The sequence below is a fragment of the Lepisma saccharinum genome, chromosome 25 (assembly GCF_977018435.1).
Source record: "Lepisma saccharinum chromosome 25, izLepSacc3.1, whole genome shotgun sequence".
In the NCBI taxonomy this organism is placed as follows: Eukaryota; Metazoa; Arthropoda; class Insecta; order Zygentoma; family Lepismatidae; genus Lepisma; species Lepisma saccharinum.
In genome coordinates this window covers 49,011,138-49,032,283 of record NC_139253.1, presented here as the reverse complement: position 1 = coordinate 49,032,283, position 21,146 = coordinate 49,011,138, and the positions used below count along the sequence as shown (strand labels likewise).

The window sequence follows — 21,146 nt, the reverse complement described above, 5'->3', positions numbered from 1 at the left end:
TTTCCCTAAAACGCCAATTTTTTAAGCATCTAGTAAAAATATGCATTTCATTTTTTCTACAGAGGTGCAGAAATAATCAAACTTCAAGTACACAAAATCTTAAAATTATATGTACAGTCGATTATGAACTGTATGGTGTTAAGTTCCCCGTTCGTGAAAATTGGAAGAAAAAATACACTTTTCAGTAATTCTTTTATTATAGTAAGATAACCAAGTTAAGATTAATTTTGAGATAATGCTTATTAAAAAGTAGATACTTGAAGATTTCCAATGAGGTATATTTGAATTTTTTCCTCCCATGGAGTACAATTTTACAAGCGCGTAAACTGAGGGCTCAATATTTTTATCACTGATAGCAGTCATTACCAAGAATGTGCACTTGTAGAGCCAGCTCTTGGGAGGTGCCACTTGAATTTTTAATTGCCGCAGGCACTGGGCCAGATTGAAATAATTCTTTATGTATGATATATTACAAGTTTATTGAATGCTGGAGCTACCAATTAAGCAAATTTCTACATAAAAAGCAAGTTCAAATATTTCAAGCAAAAATAGGGTCATTTCATGCCAATTCAACGAGGTCATGTCACCCACCATCTCAGATTTTCATTAAATTTAGTATATACCTTTCCCTTATAGTTGAAAGAAACCCCCTATATTCTTTCACTCTATCTCAAACGGTTTTCATTTTACATCACTTCGAAATATTATCATTAAATCTGTGTTGTCTGTCACTCTTGAGACCCTCGACACAAGATACCCTTGCATAGATTTTATTTTTTTCTAGTTGAAAGAAACCCCCTATATTCTTTCACTCTATCTCAAACGGTTTTCATTTTACATCACTTCGAAATAGTATCATTAAATCTGTGTTGTCTGTCACTCTTGAGACCCTCGACACAAGATACCCTTGCTTAGATTTTATTTTTTTCTCCTTAAAAATGATCAGACCTCTTTAAAATTTTACACAAGGCTCAATGAAATAATGAGGATTTCAGAAAAAATTCGTTAGCACTCAGTAAATTTTATAAAAGTCTCAAAAAAGACTAATAATGGGCTTGTAGCCTAATTTTTGTGTTGGAAAACTAGATAACAAAAACCTGAATTTTCAGCATGTGGGCATGATTGAACCAAAAAACTTGGATCTTGAAAATCATTGCAAATACATGCTCTTTCTCTACAAAGAATAAAATTTGTTTTTTTTACTCCATGTACCGAAAATTTTACGTTTTTTTGGCATTGTAGAAAATTTCAGGGTGAAATGGTCCAGCACTGGTCGCACGACCATTTTTTTTAAAATTTTTTTTTTGTTGTTCTAACTCCTATCCAAGGGTAGTTCAAAACAGGCATCGTTTTTCTCAACTTGACTTCGTTTCAAAATGGCGGCCATTTTTGTTTCATGACTTGCAGCATTTTTGGCCTTTGCAAACAGTTGCGATAATTATAGTAACTCAGCTAAGAAAAATGATAGAAAGTTGGGTTAAAATCCATGTTTGGAAGTAACTAGTTAGAAGTAACTCAGTTACAAGTAACAGTTAATTTTTGAAGAAATGTAACTGTAACTAGTTACTTTTATAATTAAGTAACTGTAACTGTAACAGAGTTATACTTTTTTTTAAAAAAAAGTAACGTTTCAACAGTTACTTTATGAAACTTAAATTGTTATTGTGTCATAAATTATTGACGGTTTGGCTTATTTTTTGTCACACTTTCCTGTCAGACAGTTGAAAGCTGTATTTGGGGAATACAGTAGCAGCCTCAAGGCATCACCCCTAAAGTGATGGTCAAGGGTAACCTCCTCTTCCCTTTTCTCTGTCTATTGAATTTGTCTCAAAATAACATCACAACGAATGTGAAAGTTGTCACGTGACTCACTGAAGAATTTCTATATCTGAATGAATGAGTGGAACAATAATAGTAAGCGGAAGATAGCCTTCATTGAATTCTTGATGTGAGTGCATTATTCCCTTATGAACTCATTCTCTAAGAACAGTGTGGCAATTGCAACACTCATGTGACGAACCAACAAAGATGAAGAACGTAGCCAATACACATACTTGTTTATGTAATCGTCTCTGGGAGGATTGTAGGAGTAAGTTTGAAATGTCATTCTCAGCTTCATTGATAACGTATAATTACAGTTTTCAGGCACTTTAAATTTATTTTCTCTCTGTAATACTCTTTATACACATATCCTTCCCCACTCCGTGAAAATATAATTTCATAGCATTCAAGTTCTTCAACATCTCGGGTTCGAATCCCGACTGGTCATGAGTGTTCTTTGTGAGTGTCACTTCATCGATTTTTCATATCCTTTATCCTCATCATCGTGATTAGCCAAAAATGGTAGAAAAGCTACGTAAAATAACCCAATTAAATTAATCAATCTCATATATGTGCCCATAAGAAAGTGAGAAACGGGTATGTTAGATGGTATAAAATCTCTATCCCATACTGTTTCCATACAATTAGTAGAATTCCCCTCCTCCCAATGGAAATTTCTTATGTACAACACTGATAATATAAATATATGAATACTTATATTATGTACCAGAAACATAAATAAAACATATTCACATATTATTTTAATGCAATTAGTGATTATTGATTGCGTATAATTTATTTGCAAGAAAATTTCCAGCAGAAAGTTACGGTACAAGTAACTGAGTTACTTTTTAAAATGAGTAACTGTAACTCTGTTACTTTCTTAATCAAGTAACTGTAAATGTAACTAGTTACCTTTAAAAAAGTAACTTTCCAAACACTGCTAAAATACATTGTTTTCAGTACATTTCAAGCTACATTTTATGTTATGTACCTATTTTCACCACCATCTCTAATGCAAATGGCTCAAATTGAGGACCAAAACTGATATTTAATTTTGAAGAGAAATCAATGTTAAAGGTTCTTTTTAGTAGGGAAGTAATGTAATATCAGAGCTATATTTTTTATAGAGGAATCATATACATCCAAAGTTTTAGCAGAAAATATTTGAGCTCTTGTTACTGGTTTCTCTTTGAAAATGCTCAATTTTCATTTCTTTTCAAAATTTTGGACCCATCTCTTTTTACAGCATAAAGTGTACTCAATGAGAGGTGCCTGTAAAAAAATTGAGAATGATATTCCATAGATAACAAAGTTACAACAGGGGAAAGTTTGGGGAAAAAATGTAAGCAAGGGTATCTTGTGTCGAGAGTCTCAAGAGTGATAGACAACCAGATTTAATGACATTTCGAAGTGATGTAAAATGAAAACCGTTTGAGATAGAATGAAAAAAAATTAGGGTGTTTCTTTCAACCATAAGGGAAGGGTGTATATACCAAATTTCATTGAAATCTGAGATAGTGGGTGACAAAATCTTCGTTTTTTGTGTTGATTTGATGTGGAATGACCCAATAGTTAATGTGCACTCTTCGTTTAATTACAGAATGAAAGCCTGAAGTGAAAATTTTATTTTAAGTGAAACAATGTAATTCACTGCAGCATCAAAATTCAATCAAAAGTAAGCAAAAGAAAGTTATGACAGAGAATGTTATTGGGTACGATTAAGAATTACCACTTTAATAGGTAATATGATAGTTTGATGTCAAACACACTCAGTTTTGTAATTAAATGTAATGAAGGTCGAACCAGTGGCACATGGCAATGAAATGAAGCACTAATTTAAAATTTATTAATTCTTGCTTTCTACCTTCAACCTGTTGTGCTAATTGTTCTTAGGTAACAATACGAAATAAATATATTCATTGTTTACTAATTGTAATGATGTTATATAGGTTACATGTACTTTACACTAAGAAACAAAAATCTCTGTTTTTATAGAGGTCTGGAAAAATTTTGGTTATAGGCCGATCGTATATTGTATGACCCAGGCCCCTCACCCACCTAGAGCCAGTCTTGTTCACGTCTTCTGGAAGAAGAAGCAGTTCTTCGTATGCTTTTCAACTCTTCACAATGTCCAATAAATGCACAAATAGCTGTGACAATAGATGTCAATGAAACAAGACTAACACAAAGGGTTCCCTTGTGGGGGTGTGGGATGGTACCACTGTTTGAATAATTATGGGTTTATTAATAATTTTAGATTCAAGATGCAGGAAAGTTTTCACTAGGTCTACTAATTCATGGAGTATCAATAAGTGCTATTGTTATTCAAATTAATTTATCATTTGTTTCTTTTTTCTAATTTTCCTAATTCGTTATGTAAGAAATTCTATAACAATGCCCATTGGCTTCTGAAAGCACGTTTCATTGTTACCCCATTGTTGATATCAACCTTATGTAACCTGGAGATAGTATGTGGATGATTTGAGGTCAAATTTAAGTGTGAATTCTGGTGAGGCATAAATAAGTCTACAATTTGTTTGAATGATACAAATAGGACCATTGTAAGGTTAGTAAAAGTATTGTGTTTATAAAAACAAGCAGTAGCATTACTTTCTGTGTTCTGCATTTTAGTTGCAATTAATGTGAAATGCATATTTAGATAAAAATAAGCGACATGTAGATAGGTGCCCTGATACATTACTGGGAAAATAATCTCCAAGTGTTTTCAGTGAGATTTATATTATCGAAATAAACAATATTATGACAACCTGAAGAAACTTCATAGCAACATGATGATGCATGATAATTTGGAAATAAGCTCTTCAATTTGTTACAGTTAAAAGTATGGATGGGTTACAAGGGGAGGATGCCCTCCTTGAAGCCTGAAACTAAACATCAAAAACTATTGAGTATAAGAGATAAGAAAAGACTGGTCCAGTTTCCCCTTCCGTGAAGTAGTTGTAGGTTTATTTATGTTTATTAAAGAGCATTTGAAGAGAAACACTTTCCATTGCTGTAGTTTCTTTAGATAAATACGTAACATCTCTTCATCATCCTGCCTTCCTACATCCCACACATCCAGTTTTTATCAAATATGTAATATTTCCAGCCATTTATCTTGTAATTAAAATACTTCATCAGTTGTGTTTCAGAATATAAATCTGATTCTACTCTGGCCATGGCATATTTTTTATTTACTCACAAGCATGTTCCTCATAAACATCATTCCAAAGTATGAATGCAATAATTCCCCATGCTTCAGCTGATATGAGATATCCTACTTTCTTCACTGAGAATGCAATCTGTAGTCAAGTGTGAACAGTACTTACTTCTACCCATTCCGTAGATCCAATAAGTGCATACTCTTCAGCTCCCCAGCTACAAAATACAAGAGTTCGTCTTGGGCGCCATCCTGTAAGAAAATTAAATGTTTGTATTGTCACAACTTATTTTTGTACTTAGTCATTAAAACAGCGAGGTGTTAAGTTCATTTCACAACTAATTCATGTTGATATTATAGGCAGTGGACATCAAAGCTTAGACGTACGGTTGTTCGAAAATTCTTCATGCATGTACACCTATCTTACAATAACTCCCTTCATTTTTATACATATCTCAAAAAAGTTAGAAGTCAGGAAAGCTATGGTTGGTAGTTAAATGTTACTTGTTTCACAATTATTCATATTAGGCCTCAATGTATTGTATTTATTCATGCAGAACTGTAGTTTATGAATCATATCCAAATGAAGTTGCTTGATTTACAAGAAAACATTTCTCTCTCCTTTACCCTTAGCTAACTCAGGAAAGCTATAGATTAACCCCAATTTTTGTGGTTGGGAAAACAAGTAAAAAGTCACAAACCTAATAATATATCACTTAATAAATCATCCTTACACAAAACACACACAGCAGATTCTTAAACTTACGAACTGATTTGTTTCTAGAGGTATGTCTATTTTCACAGGTTTTGGAATTTCTCATTGGCATATTCATAAATTATTTGATTCATAAGAAACAATCAGACACCATCAGAAACAAACTCCCAGTTACTCTTATATATATATATATGCAGAATGGCGTTTGACGGGGGTGAGAGAAAATTTCTCCCTCTGCATGCTTCATCCCGTCTATGGTTGCAAATCTCTGTCACTGTGGTGTCGTGGTAATGCCGTCGCTTTCTAATCAAGAGTTCCCATGTTTGATACCTGGTGGGGGCTCACTGGTTCGGATCCAACTTTAGTATTGCAAGTACACTGACAGAAAAAGAAAGAGGGATCTTTCTATTCAGTGCTCCCTTCAACCACATGAGAATCATTATCTGTTGAATTTATGAGATTATGCAAAACCTCCAGAGTACCAAGCAAGTACATTGTAGGGCCCTTCCCTTGTGGAGGTAGCCACTGCACGGATGCCAGATGAAACAATCTAGACCACATAGCTGACGGGAGCCTGGCACTGACAGTAATACTGTGTTGACATTCAGCGCTTCCTGGGGATGTTATATTCGATTTCGATTACCTATGGAATGTGCTTCAGATTATAACTATTTGAAAAAAAGTTCTTAAAATTCTTAAAAAGTATAGGTCAAGTCTTAACTAATCTCTACACATAAAGGCCTAAAACTGCCTGGGCGATATACTACAATTCACAGTAAAAAAATAAACCTTCGGTAATAATGATTTCGATATTAATAAAACAAAGAACTCGCCTTCCTTCTTTAGCTGTCCCAGAACACGAACAGTTTCCAAAAGCTGTGCAGTTCCACTCGAAGGATCAACGGCACCATAACCCCATGCATCTCTATGATTTCCTTGAATAACATAGCGATCTGCAGAACAGGTTACATAATGAAATTCAAAATCATATGTGCAAAACATCATAGTAATTTTTTCACATACAGAAAAACTTACCATCAAGGTGAAATTCACATACTGCAAAAAAGGAATAATACTCATAGAATGAATTCACGTTTGCATATTGTCTGATTCCAACACTAAGCAGAATAATATATAGTCTAACTAATTCATAAAATCACCATTCTCAGCCAAAGTCCAAATATAAGGAAACCATGCGTCCTTGTTGGTATATACATACAATACGCTTTAACAGAAATTATACTCACAAATTTCTAATCGGGCTGGAAATATACGTGGAAATGGCATCACCTAAATACCTAACCTGACGTAACGTATGCTGTGAATCTAAAAAACTGGTTGTCGGCTGGGAGTCGTGGCGTGCTCCTGTAATCCAGCTTCCTGGAGGCCGGGATCATCGGATGGTTTGAGGTCGGGAGTCGTGCAGTGTAGTGCCCCATGTTGACTGGGCGTCAGCACTAAGCTCGGCATCAATATGGTTTCCTGAGGGGAGCCTCGGGTGACCAGGTTGGCTGAGGAAGGGCGTACTGGGCCAGGCGGGAGACCGAGCAGCCAAAAGCCCTCGTGTCGAGCAGTAGTGGGACAGCACCTGGGAGTGGGAGCCTGGCTGTAGCCTGACCAATACAATCGGACGTGATTCCATTTTCATGTCCATTATACATAATACCTTTTGCATATACAGACGGTGTTAAAGGCGGAGCTACTGCGGAGCATGCGCACTCGTCTGGTCCCCCTCGAACATCCGGTTACGCTTAAGGTGCTATGGACGTCAATATGAAAGAGCAAGGTGGAGATTCTTTTACAAGGAAATAGGGTGTCAACTGTGTAGCATATGGTTCCACAGTTCGATCGGGAACAAATTTATTGAGTCAAGTACCACTTCGTAGGTTTCCGAAGGACGTAGAGACGAAACCTGTTGATACAAGCAGAACGAAGAAAGGATTGGTACCCGGAAAGTATTTGTACGACTTGCATTTTGTTAAGCATGTTGATCGTTTATCTGCGTATTGTGTTGTGGTGAAAATCACGCCTCTTAGTGAGGTTTCAAACCGAAGCGACACGCGACAGCAGTGGTTCGTACCGAAGTGACAAGCGACACAGGCCCATTTAGTCTATAAATAAGCACAATACACGCCATTGGGAATCTGAGCGACACGTGCAGCTTGTTTATCCCTTCGGTTCGAAAAATTTCATTGATCACTGAGGATTCACTTTTAAGTGGCACGGAGATAACACCCCGAAGCGACAAGCAACAGTCCCTTTACTCTAAAGGAAACAATTCACCTTGCATACGAGTACAACAGACCGAGGCGACACGATGCATGGTGCTGACAAAACAACAGTCCAGTCCAAGCGACACGTGTATTTTCTCGTGATGAATTGGTTCGAAAGGAAGCTTTCAGACTGCAGCGATACGTGTTTCTTGGAAACCAACATTCAAAAATAAAAAACACCTTCCGAATTAAAGCGACACGACAAGTTGGAGGTGTCGCTTGTCGCTCGGACTGGGCCGTTTTATCAATACCGTGCATTGCGTTGCCCCGGCCTGTTATTTGCGCAAGCGTGGCTGGTGAATGGTTTGCTTTAGATCCAATGCTTCTGTACAAAATCCAGATATTGCTTGTCGCTTCAGTCTGAAGTATATTAGTTCAAGTGAATGTGGCATGCCATATCATAGGTTTTCCCTAAATCCCTCAGGCGGAAAGGCGACGTTGAAAGCACATATAGGTGTCATTACTTCTGCAGATTTGTTGGCAAGGATTCACTTAAGCTTTACTTTACTCTACTTTACTTTATAAAATAATAATATCACTAGTTTTATAGAATTATCTTTCCCTCACTTTTCCATTTACAAAATAATGCAATATATCTAAACGTTCGTCGTGCGTCTACATGAGATACTTGTATGTACGTAGTGTGCAATACAACTGGCGGCCACAAAGACACGTCATATTTTAATAATCTGCTCTGCAGATGATCATCCGACGGATTCTAGACGTCCACTCCTTCATAGTAGAACTTTAAAAAATATCTTTCTTGACTATCGTCTCACAACTGATGAAAACAAGCGCTCATTTCTTACTTCGTATGCCGGTGAATCTGCACTGGCAACAACGGGGACTGGCCTAAACCGGAAGTTCCGGGGGGACCGGGCAAGACCTCACCAATGTTTATGTTTACATTTTTAACACGGTCTATACGAGCAAAAATTAACTATGATTCTTATTTATGAAAATAACACCACTATAAAATTTTATTAATTCTTCTACGTGATGGACTCTCATATGGCAAAAATCTCACGAAATACGCTACTGTTGGGACACAAGCACAATGAACAGACTCTCCTTGAAATCCAAAACTGTCACTAAACAGTCATGTATCACAAAGTATACTGATAGATGATTTTTGAATATTAATAATTTTACCAAAACCAATACTTCAGCAAGTATCTACAAACTTGATCCATCGATCTCCCTGGTGGAGTATTTAGTACACAGTGCTACGACGCCAGGGTACGCGGCAGTGGCCGCCCCCGCAACCCCCGAAATGCGGGGGGGGGGGGGTGCCTCCGAGGTGTAGGGGTCCCGCGATAATTTTATATAATTTTAGAAATTCAACACATAGTGTCGGTTATATATATGGGGGAAAAAATTTCCCGTCCGGATCCCGACTTCAGGAAATGATTTCCCGACTTTTCTGGATCCCGAGGAGTCGGGAAATGCCGAATGGCCATTTTAAAAAGTCGTTAATTTTCGACGTTTTCTGCATTGTAAATTTCTGGAACTTATCGCAAATTGGTACTTTTCATTGCAGAAATGCAAAACCAATCACTTAAAGTGAAAATTTCATGTAGAATTCGAGATTTTTAGAGCTTTGGGAAATTTCCATCATTTCCCGTCCTGAAAATTTCCCGACTTTGTCGGGAAATGGCGAATATTTCCCGTCCCGACCAAAAAATTCTGTCCCGCACACCCCTATTTTTGGCTAATTTGCCAGGATGGGGATGAGTGATGATATGATGACATTTATGAATGGACACCCACAAATATCCATGCCCAGGCCGGGATTCGAACCCGGGACCCCTGGAGTCGTAGCGCGATGTGCTAACCACTCTGCCACGAGGGGGTGGGCGAAATTCACTAATAGAAACGCCCAATCGGTGAACTTAAAATACGTATCAACAGAGTTACTGTAACTTACGAGTCTATGGACCCCACAAATAACTTCATGGCTGTTTTATTTATTTATTTACTTTCATGTGGAGGGTGATCGAGTCGGTTCTCAGTAAAATATAATAAATGTCTGCGATAGTAAGCAGGGGCGTACTATCTCAATCAAAGGGACCCTGGCAACTTAACCTGTGGGCCCTCAGAAATGCTATGAATTTACTTGCTCGCAGATCGCCTAAAATAGGAAAAAAGATCCCTCATCTCATACCTTTATTGATATACCGTTTGCCGGAATCTTTTAGAGTATAAATTGTCTGCAGTTATGAATCAAGTAGGAAGATTCAGTTGCTCGGACAGTCTGTTTTTTATTGCCACACAAACAAGAAAACTTGGTAACTTTTACCACTAATATTAGTTTTATGTGTGGTATTTAGAATATAACTTCCCACCAAATATTTTCGAAGGGGGCCCAAGCCATTTTCATATTCAAATAACTGAGACAAATTTCCCACATAGTCCACACCTGTTAAGTGTTACAGATTATTTTCAATTTTTTTAGCTATAGTGTGACAAGGTAGTTCAAATTTATCTTAATTGTTAAACACTTCAAAGGGGGGTAGCTAACTGTTGTACGTTCGTTACCCTCTGACGTCATCGATGATTATATATAATGTGGCATGTTTGGAAAGAGTGAGGAACGAGGAAGTGTAAGCGTCAGCACGAGCTAATGGTGCGAGTGCAAGACGTGGTAAGGATGTTGACGTAGAGAGGTGAATGATCGTAATTTTGGTCAAGGGAGAATTAAAGGGGGGCGTCGTGGGCGACTTCCACCGAGGACCTATTTTATTTTTTTCATATATTGATAAAAAATTTATACAGTTGGAATGAAATGTAACACACATAGTGTCAATTAAAAAACATACAAGAGCGGAATAAAGGGGGTTACAGAAGGCACCCCACTACCGGAGGGGGCGACAGACCCTCAAGGGCCTTATTTTATTTCTTCAATAATATGCAAGTTTGAAATGCGATAAACGAAGAACCACCGTTGTGGGGGAGCAGGAAGCTTAACGCGAGTGCAGCGAGTGACTAAAATACGGGTGACGATAGATAAGGAGGCGACGAATAATGAGGAGGCGACGAGAGACAGGGTGCAAACAAAGATAAGAATGACGAAAGATAGGACGCGACGAGAGACAGGGGCGAACAAAGATAAGAATGAGAAAGGGTGGGGTGACGACAGATAGCAGGTGACGAATGGTAAGAGGCGACGAGAGACAAGGGGAAAACAAAGATAAGAATGACGAAGGATGGGGGCGACGAAACATAGGAGGCGACGAAAGATAGGAGGCGACGAATGATAAGGTGTGACGAGAGACAGGGGCGAACAAAGTTAAGAACGAGGAAAGATAGGGGCGACGAATGATAAGGGGTGACGAGAGACAGGGGCGAACAAAGATAAGAACGACGAAAGATAGGGGCGACGAAAGATAGAAGGTGACGAATGATAAGAGGGCGAACAAAGATATGAATAATGAAAGATAGAGGCGACGTAAGATACGACGAGACGAGAGACAAAGGGCGAACAAAGATAAGAATGACAAAGGAAGAGGGGCGAAAGATAAGCACGAAATAAACTTTAGGTGAAGGACTAGTAAGATTACTAGGGTGGATCAAAGGGTTCGTGAGTCCCCTCTACAGAGGATCTACAAAATTTTCCCGCCACCTCAGCCTCCTCACTCATTATTTTGCATGCTCAGTCTCTGGAATGACCGTACCCAGGGCAGAGAGAGAGAGAGAGCAGCTGACATGTACACCAGCGCCATTAGGGTGATGATGAAAAAAAAAAGCGAACTACAACTCTCAATCTTGGTAGCTTGCTGCAAGGGTGAATTAAAGGCTTGAGGGAGCGATCGTTCTTCTCCTGCACCCCTCACAAGAGCTTTAGTTTGTTAGTTATTGGCAAATTTGAAAAGTTGGAATGAAATACAACAAACATTTGGCGTTCTATGACATACCCAAAATTTCAAAATTAGCAACCATGGGAGGTGACACAGCATTGCTTTGATTTGCTGTTGGGGCAAGACATGCTAAGCTGCTCCGCTGTTCCCAACACTCAAATCTATTGTAATCAAAAGTCAATTTATTGTGATTTTTTAGAAATCTATTACAGTCTTTATATTATTGAAGTTAAGCTATTTAGAATGATTGGTGTGCTCAGCAAACGTTGTAGTATTTTATACAGTGCTATAAAAACCGGAGGTGCAAGTGGTACTTCAAACTTTGGGGTTCAGCTTTTTTTTTAAAAAAAAATTATTATGAATATCCCTTTCTCATTTTTTGTTTTACAATTAAATAAAGATGAAATTGGAGAAATTAATGATATATTACTTATATATCACTTATTAAGTAACACAGCCTTGTACTAAACGTACGTGCAGCAGGCCGCCGCAACGCAAGATAGAGACTTTGCCGACCAATAACAAAATCGTTTCTTTGTCCTGCGGTGTTCCTTGATTTATCAAAAAACGAACTTCAAAAGTGTAGCTACCAGCGATGTTAGTTCTAATCTCGTACGTCCAATACATTCATACACTACACAATCGAAGATATCACAAACAGTGGCGTAACCAGGATTTTCGAAAGGGGGTGGTGTACTTTCTCTTTTTTTAGAAATACTGGGACAAAGTGAGGGTTCTGACTCTCCCATCAACCAGACACCCCCCCCCCCCACACACACACACCCACACGTCTCTGTTCACAAAACTGGATACCATTGAAGACGTTACTACTTTCATCCTGGAACACGACTATTACACTCCTTTTCCGGGTTTATTCACTGCTTATTTGGTTTTCCTCACTTTAAACGCAACTGTGGCCTCTGTAGAACGCGCACTTTCGAAACTTCAGCCAATAAAATATGATCTGCGAAATAGCGCTCCTCAGCAAAGATAAACAAGCATGTTCATTTTGATCAATGAGCACATGCAAAATGGACGGCTAAACGTCGAACACGCTGTGAAACACTTCGCTCATGCCAAAACACGCAAGAGAATGTTTTACTTCTTCAAATAATTATTTTATACTGAATTTTATGTCGTTACTTACTTTTTGTATATTCACTTTTCGATATGTATTAAATACACATTCATTACTTGATTTGCTGTATAATGCAAACTTCTTTCAATAAACATCAGCCACACGATGTGGATTTTCTTACTTAAAAACGTTATAAGCATGCAATTCATAATTATAACCGCCCTCATAGCGCAAGGCATACTATGGTTGTGGGTAAAAACGACACACGGCTGGACCTCCAACGTTTTAATTACGACAGTGATTTTGTGACGTATATGGTAGGGCCGTAGTTTGTGAGGGAAGTGTGCTGGGTGCCGAAATGAGTGTCCGTCCCCTCCAAGAGATCGTATTTAATCCGCCACTGGTTTTGTTGGAAAAGGTAGAACAAGGGTAGGGCAGTTGAATTAAAGTGGGCAACGAAATAGCATCCATTTCAGGAGAAGGTCCTCACGCATCCCAGGTAAATCATACCAACCTAGCACCTAAATGTGAATCTGTCTGTCTTTGTACAGTGTCTCTCAAAAGTTTTAGGACAACGACATTTTAAACTATTCAACCCAAATTACGTAAGGCGCTGGTGGGTTGCGTGTAGAGTTAGGCTCAATTTCAGGGTTGCCATATGCACAATATTTATGAAATACGCCAAAGGAATAAAACTAAGTATTATTGTATAAAGTCCTCCTCCGTGGCCGTGCGGTCTAAGGCACCTTGCTTTGGCTGCGGCTGCGGGACGGCATAGGTTCGATCCCGGGTTCAGTCTCCGGGAATTTTCGGCCGGTGACAACCCACCTTCTTGAGGAAATTGGGGAGCTCCGAGTGAGTGAGCGTAATCCAGTCGCGAAGTCCTACAACGGCTGGGGGTTGGTCGGGCCGACCACCCTTCCCCCTAGTCTGGCTGCAGATCTCCACTTCTTTGGTGGCCCGCGTGGGAGGGAGGCCAGCAGTCGGTAGGTAAGCCTTGGCCCAATATTGGGCTGTAGCGCTATAGGGTTACTTTACTATTATTGTATAAAACTCTAAACAAATATCAATATTACATTTGTCGCAAATAAGAAATACTTTCTGAAACAGCTACCAATATTCTCGTTTTTCTTCATCACTTCGAATTTATTTTATCAATGATAGCTGCTAATACAAGAAAAGCAATTCAAAATTAAAGTAAAAGTTAAACTACATGAACTACATTTACAATATTGGAGTGACTGAATATATAAAAGTTGTTGTTTGAACGGAAGGTAAAAGCGTGGTGTAGTGCTCGGAGTTCTCGCCTGGGCATCTAGCGGTCCCAGGTTCAAGTCTCCTTCCGACGTGTTCTTTTTCTTAATTCCCCTTTTATTAAAAGAGCATTGTAACATTACTTTTAATAACAGTGTAGAGTGGCCACATTGTTCTTCATCTGGAATTTACTAATAAAAATTAAACAAATAAATGAATTGACACATGTTCAAAGGGATATTTTTACGTATCAGATCTTGAATTATGATACTCTAACGAAAATTGTGTACTGCTTCAAGGACATTGACAAATATTAATGAAATAACTATTTATATTTGTGGTAATTCAGGACATAAATTTTACCCCTTTACCCACTCCAGTTCAATGCAAGCATACCTCCGCAAATATCGAATGAAAAGTTTTCATCATGTGCAATTCTCCATAAAATGTTTGCGCCGATTCGTACTACCTTCGTTTTCTTTGTTTCAAACAAGTATTCTTTGCACATTACATGTAGGAGGAAAGTTGCATCTACGTTTCACACTGGTCAGCTCCTCGTAGCTATTCTCAACAACGAAAGTTTGTAGGATAGTGCTTACCGTAGTAGATTGTCAAGCTGATGGTCGTAGGTTCAAACTCCTCCGGTGGCAGAAAATTTTCTTAAGTTTTAGACACATCCCATTGTGTTCATTGTCCACGCAGTGTGAAACGGAATGATTCTGTTAGGAGAAATGTTAAATAACAAAACTTCCATTACAACACCGATTGAGGAGTGGAGAAAAGTTGGATAATCCTTATAAATATGAAAATTACATTCATGTTTTTATTTATTTTTAATCGAAGCTAGAATCAAAGATCTTACGTGGCAGATTTTATCTCGCTCTGAACTCAGCCAAAAGGCATTTATCACCGATACATACATTTATCACCGATACATTCTCCAATTCATTTGAAAATATTATTGAATGTTTCATGTCAATATTTTGATCAATGCATCAATTCTTGACGCTGAGACGATATTTTCTAGAAATACCTCATCTCTTCTTGTCTCCTTTCTCTTCTCTTCTTCTCCTTCTTCTCTCCCCTTCTTCTCCTCTGCTTATATGTCATATCGCCTTCCCTCCTGTTCTCGCCTCTTGTCTCCATCCCATTCTTCTCCACTCCTCTTACTTCCTCTCCTGTTTTAGATTTCCGACTCCACTGCACTCTTCTCCTCTTCCTTTCGTTCTTCTCATGTTCTCTCTTTTACTCTACCATTAACTCTCCTCTTCTGGTCTTCTCCTCTCCTCTAAAACCTCCTCTTCTCCTCTCCTCTCATCTCTTTCCCTCCTCTCTTCTCCTCTTTTTCCTCATCTCTCCTCGCATCTTTTCCCTTTCTCCTCGTTACGTCTCCTATCTACATCTGTCCTATCTTTTCTTCCCTTCTTTACTTTTTCTCTTCCCCTTCCGCTCTCTCTTTTCTCATCTCATTTGTTGCCCTTTTTGTTTCCTCTCTTCCCTTGTGTAGGCTCATCAGCGATGAAATACTAGAAAATCGATTTTCTTTCTTTCAGAAAGTATTTCTTATTTGCGACAAATGTAATATTGATATTTGTTTAGAGTTTTATACAATAATACTTCGTTTTATTCCTTTCGCGTATTTCATAAATATTGTGCATATGGCAACCCTGAAATTGAGCCTAACTCTACACGCAACCCACCAGCGCCTTACGTAATTTGGGTTGCCTAGTTTAAAATGTCGTTGTCCTAAAACTTTTGAGAGTCACTGTACAAGTTGCTAGAAATGTGGGAATAAATGTGTATTTTAGAATTCGACTACGTAAATTCGTAGGCGTTTGTTCGTTCCTTTTGCCAAGGATCAACATCCATCTATTCCATACCCAATGAATCGACATAATTACCTCTCGCAGCCGCCCATCCTTATTTCTAGGAAGGCTATACGATACTTTGTAGTATTATCGATATTCTTTTTTTACCAAGGGGCCCCAATCCTTTAGTTGCAGGGGGTTCCAGGGCACTGGGCTAAGCCACTGGCTAGTGGGTACGAATCTTGGCCTGGGCATGATTGTTCTCTGTGACTTTCCCTTCATCAGTTTCATCAATACTCATCCTCATAGTCATGATTGCCTAAAACAGAAAGAAATACGGTGATAAGAATCATTTAAAAACGACAATCGTTGTCTTATTTTTACCGCTTCTTTTCGATTATTTTTTTAGATGTGTGGTTAATACAATGTTTAATTTGATGAGGTTTATTTTACTTCGCATTTCTGCCACTTAGGCTAATCTCAAAAATGATTATGAGTGACGTCACTCCGGCATTCGAAACCAGGAGCTAGCGGCTCCCCATGTTTCTATCGACCGTAATGTAACGAGTAACAACTACATATTCAAAATAGAACGAAATCTAACAATGAAAACACGATTGCATTTTTATTTGACTTCTAGCGCCGCATTTCTGTATTAGGCAATCACGACTATGAGGATGTAGGGAAAGTCATAGAGAACAACAATGCCCAGGCCGAGATACGAACTACATGTTCAAAATTGAAACGAAGTCTAAAAACAAGGAAACGATTGTAATTCTATTTGACTTTGAGCGTTGAATATCTTTCTGTTTTAGACATTCACGACTATGAGGACAAGTATTGATGAAACTGATGAGGGGAAAGTCCCAGGCCAAGATTCCAACCCGCGAACCCTGACGTCGTAGCACTGTGTGCTAAATTCTCCACCAGGGAGATCGATGGATCAAGTTTGTTGATACTTGTTGAAGTATTGGTGTTGGAAAAACTATTAATATTAAAAAAAGAACATCAATCAGTTTACTTTGTGATACATGACTGTTTAATGACAGTTTTGGATTTCAAGGAGAGTCTGGTCATTGTGCTTGTGTCCCAACAGTGCGATTCTTGCCATACGAGAGTCCATCAAGGAGATGAAATTAATAAAATTTTAAAGTGATGTTATTTTCATAAATAAGAATCATAATTAATTTTTGCTCGTATATATGCAAAAGGTATTATGTATAATGAACATCAAAATGGAATCATGTCCGATTGTATTGATAAGGCTACAGCCAGGCTCCCACACCCAGGCGCTGTCCCACTACTGCTCGACACGAGGTCTTTTGGCTGCTCGGTCTCCCGCCTGGCCCTTCCTCAGCCAACCTGGTCACCCGAGGCTCCCCTCAGGAAACCATATTGATGCCGAGCTTAGTGCGGACGCCCAGTCAACATGGGGCACTACACTGCAAGACTCCCGACCTCAAACCATCCGATGATCCCGGCCTCCAGGAAGCTGAATTACAGGAGCACGCCACGACTCCTAGCCGACAACCAGTTCCTTAGATTCACAGCATACGTTACGTCAAGTCACGTATCGAGGTGGTGTCATTTCCACATAATGTTTCCATTCGGATTACAAACATCAGTGCCTCCCCCATGGGGTAGAAGTAACGTCGTCACTGGGTTCGAAATGTGGTGCAGGCATGTAGTGATTGGCATCCTTGTTTAAACTGTAGGCCCATCAATGATTAACTTATTTGTGCAGAAAGTGAACCTAGAAGAAGAGTTTAGCACCTCCATTTCATGATACTTGTTATTTAGATTTCTCAATCTAGTTTTTGTTTCTTTCTTAAATACTATGTTAATGTGGTAAGAGGGACATTCACAATGGGCTCTGATTGTATGATTGATTGATTTGGTTTATTTTACTATGATTTTCTGCCGGTTTAGGCTAATCGCGAAGATGAGGGTGAGTGATGATATCATTAATTAGATGAATTTGATGAAGGGACACTAACATAGAACACACATGCCTTGGCCAGAACTCCAACCCGGGACCCAAGGCTACGTAGCCTACTCTGATAAACACTTCGCCACGTAGATCTGCACTCTGGACTCTGTGCCAGATATAAATTCATTGATGTAATTTATCTTATTCATAGTTTGAAAGTTTATAACATTATATTTCAAAGAAAGTATTAATACCTCTTAGCTGATAATCATTATATTGCCGGCCTCCGTGGCGGAGTGGTAAGCACAACGTGCTACTACACCACATGATAATGAGAACATGTTAGGTTTCATGTATACTTTACCCTATAATGGTAATCCTTTTTCAGACATCTTGTTTGTACGTTAATTATAGTAGTGGGTTAAGATTGGTTGGTTGATTTGGTGTTTTAAGTCCACTTTATGCACAGTAAGGCTAATCGGGACTGGACCTACAGTTTAAAGTGGGATCCGAACCACTTGTACCTCCACCGGGTATCGAACCCGGGACCCCTTGATTACAAGGCGACTACAGAGTGCGTTAAGAAAATTGCATTTGGGTTTATTATTTTTATGGTTAATAAGTAGAATCTATTTATTAAATAATATAAAATATTTCAGTATTATTTTTAATTTTATTTAATTTTGGAAGTATTTGTATCCAACTTAAAGTAATTGCCTTACTTAATATGTAATTTTAATGCTTAGTGAGTTTAGAGGAAAAAGAACTGAATATATCTATATAGGACACAATTTTCCGGATTCGAATCCCGGAGTGTTCTTTCTGAGTGTCCATATCGTAACTCATCATCATTTATGCGTTTAGTCTAAAGTGGTCAGAGACGCGAAGTAAAAAAAATCAAATGAAATTAAAACATTGTATTAACCATACATCTAAAAAATAATCTAAGCCTGGGCCTATCTCCCGACTGCCAATCTCCCTCCCACAATCCTAGCTAGAGGTATCGATATCTTCAACCGGTAATAGGGTGACGTGGGTCAGTACGTCGAACGCTCACTCGTTATAGGAGATATCCGAGACTGGGTTACGCTACTCACTGGTAGATCCCAAATTTTCTCAAGATAGTGGGTTTGCCACCAGTCCTATACACAGGCCGAAAACCCAGAGACTGAACCCAGGCGAACTCGAACCCATGCCATCCCGCAGTCGGAATCCAAAGCCTATCGCGAGCTATTCATAATATTCCAAGGTGGTTCGCATTTTCACTTGTCCATGTAGCAATATTCGCTGAGACATCGTGGATCTATTTAGCTCAAGACCTGTGATTCCTAGCGGCTCCACTATGTTTCTAACGACTGTAATGAAAGAGTAAGAACTACATGTTCAAAATACAAACGAAGTCTAAAAACAAGGAAACGATTGTAATTCTATTTGACTTTGAGCGTTGAATATCTTTCTGTTTTAGACATTCACGACTATGAGGCCAAGTATTGAATAAACTGATGAAGGGAAAGTCCCAGGCCAAGATTCGAACCCGCGAAGCCTGGCGTCGTAGCACTGTGCGCTAAATTCTCCACCAGATAGATCGATAGATCAAGTTTGTTGATACTTTTTGAAGTATTGGTGTTGGAAAAACTATTAATATTAACAAAAAAACATCAATGAGTTTACTTTGTGATACATGACTGTTTAATGACAGTTTTGGATTTCAAGGAGAGTCTGGTCATTGTTCTTGTGTCCCAACTGTGCGATTTTTGCCAAACGAGAGTCCATCACGGAGATGAAATTAATAAAATTTTAATGTGATGTTATTTTCATAAATAAGAATCATAATTAATTTTTGCTCGTATATATGCAAAAGGTATTATGTATAATGAACATGAAAATGGAATCACGTCCGATTGTATTGGTAAGGCTACAGCCAGGCTCCCCCTCCCAGGCGCTGTCCCACTACTGCTCGACACGAGAGCTTTTGGCTGCTCGGTCTCCCGCCTGGCCCAGTACGCCCTTCCTCAGCCAACCTGGTCACCAGAGGCTCCCCTCAGGAAACCATATTGATGCCGAGCTTAGTGAGGACGCCCAGTCAACATGGGGCACTACACTGCAAGACTCCCGACCTCAAACCATCCGATGATCCCGGCCTCCAGGAAGCTGGATTACAGGAGCACGCCACGACTCCCAGCCGACAACCAGTTCCTTAGATTCACAGCATACGTTACGTCAAGTCACGTATCGAGGTGGTGTCATTTCCACATATGTTTCCATTCAGATTACAAACATCAGTGCCTCCCCCATGGGGTAGAAGTAACGTCGTCACTTTGCAATCTAGGTTACTGGGTTCGAAATGTGGTGCAGGCATGTAGTGATTGGCATCCTTGTTTAAACTGTAGGCCCATCCCTACAACCTAGAAGACAAGTTTCACCTCCGTTTCATGATACTAGTTATTTAGATTTCTCGAACTAGTTTTTCTTTCTTTCTTAAATACTATGGCTAATGTGGTATGAGGGACATTCACTCTGGGCTCTGATTGACTGATTGATTGATTTGGTTTATTTTACTATGATTTTCTGCCAGTTTAGGCTAATCGCGAAGATGAGGGTGAGTGATGATATCATTAATTAGATGAATTTGATGAAGGGACACTAACATAGAACACACATGCCTTGGCCAGAACTCCAACCCGGGACCCAAGGCTACGTAGCCTACTCTGATAAACACTTCGCCACGTAGATCTGCACTCTGGACTCTGTGCCAGATATAAATTCATTGATGTAATTTATCTTATTCATAGTTTGTAACTTTATAACATTATATTTCAAAGAAAGTATTAATACCTCTTAGCTGATAATCATTATATTGCCGGCCTCCGTGGCGGAGTGGTAAGCACAACGTGCTACTACACCACATGATAATGAGAACATGTTAGGTTTCATGTATACTTTACCCTATAATGGTAATCCTTTTTCAGACATCTTGTTTGTACGTTAATTATAGTAGTGGGTTAAGATTGGTTGGTTGATTTGGTGTTTTAAGTCCACTTTATGCACAGTAAGGCTAATCGGGACTGGACCTACAGTTTAAAGTGGGATCCGAACCACTTGTACCTCCACCGGGTATCGAACCCGGGACCCCTTGATTACAAGGCGACGACGGAGTGGGTTAAGAAAATTACATTTGGGTTTATTATTTTTATGGTTAATAAGTAGAATCTATTTATTAAATAATATAAAATATTTCAGTATTATT

The 21,146-nt window shown here is 38.8% G+C and overlaps 1 protein-coding gene across 2 annotated transcripts in view; it reads right to left on the bottom strand.

The window, feature by feature from the left end:
* LOC145978645 (N-acetylated-alpha-linked acidic dipeptidase 2-like) overlaps positions 1–21,146 on the bottom strand; it is a 211,601-nt gene that overhangs the window by 89,990 nt on the left and 100,465 nt on the right. For both annotated transcript variants that reach the window (XM_083111401.1, XM_083111402.1), the window contains 2 exons: positions 6,533–6,652; positions 5,154–5,236 (listed from right to left, as the gene is read on the bottom strand). In XM_083111401.1, coding sequence (XP_082967527.1) covers positions 5,154–5,236; positions 6,533–6,652 — 203 coding nt within the window. The remainder of the gene's footprint in view (positions 1–5,153; positions 5,237–6,532; positions 6,653–21,146) is intronic.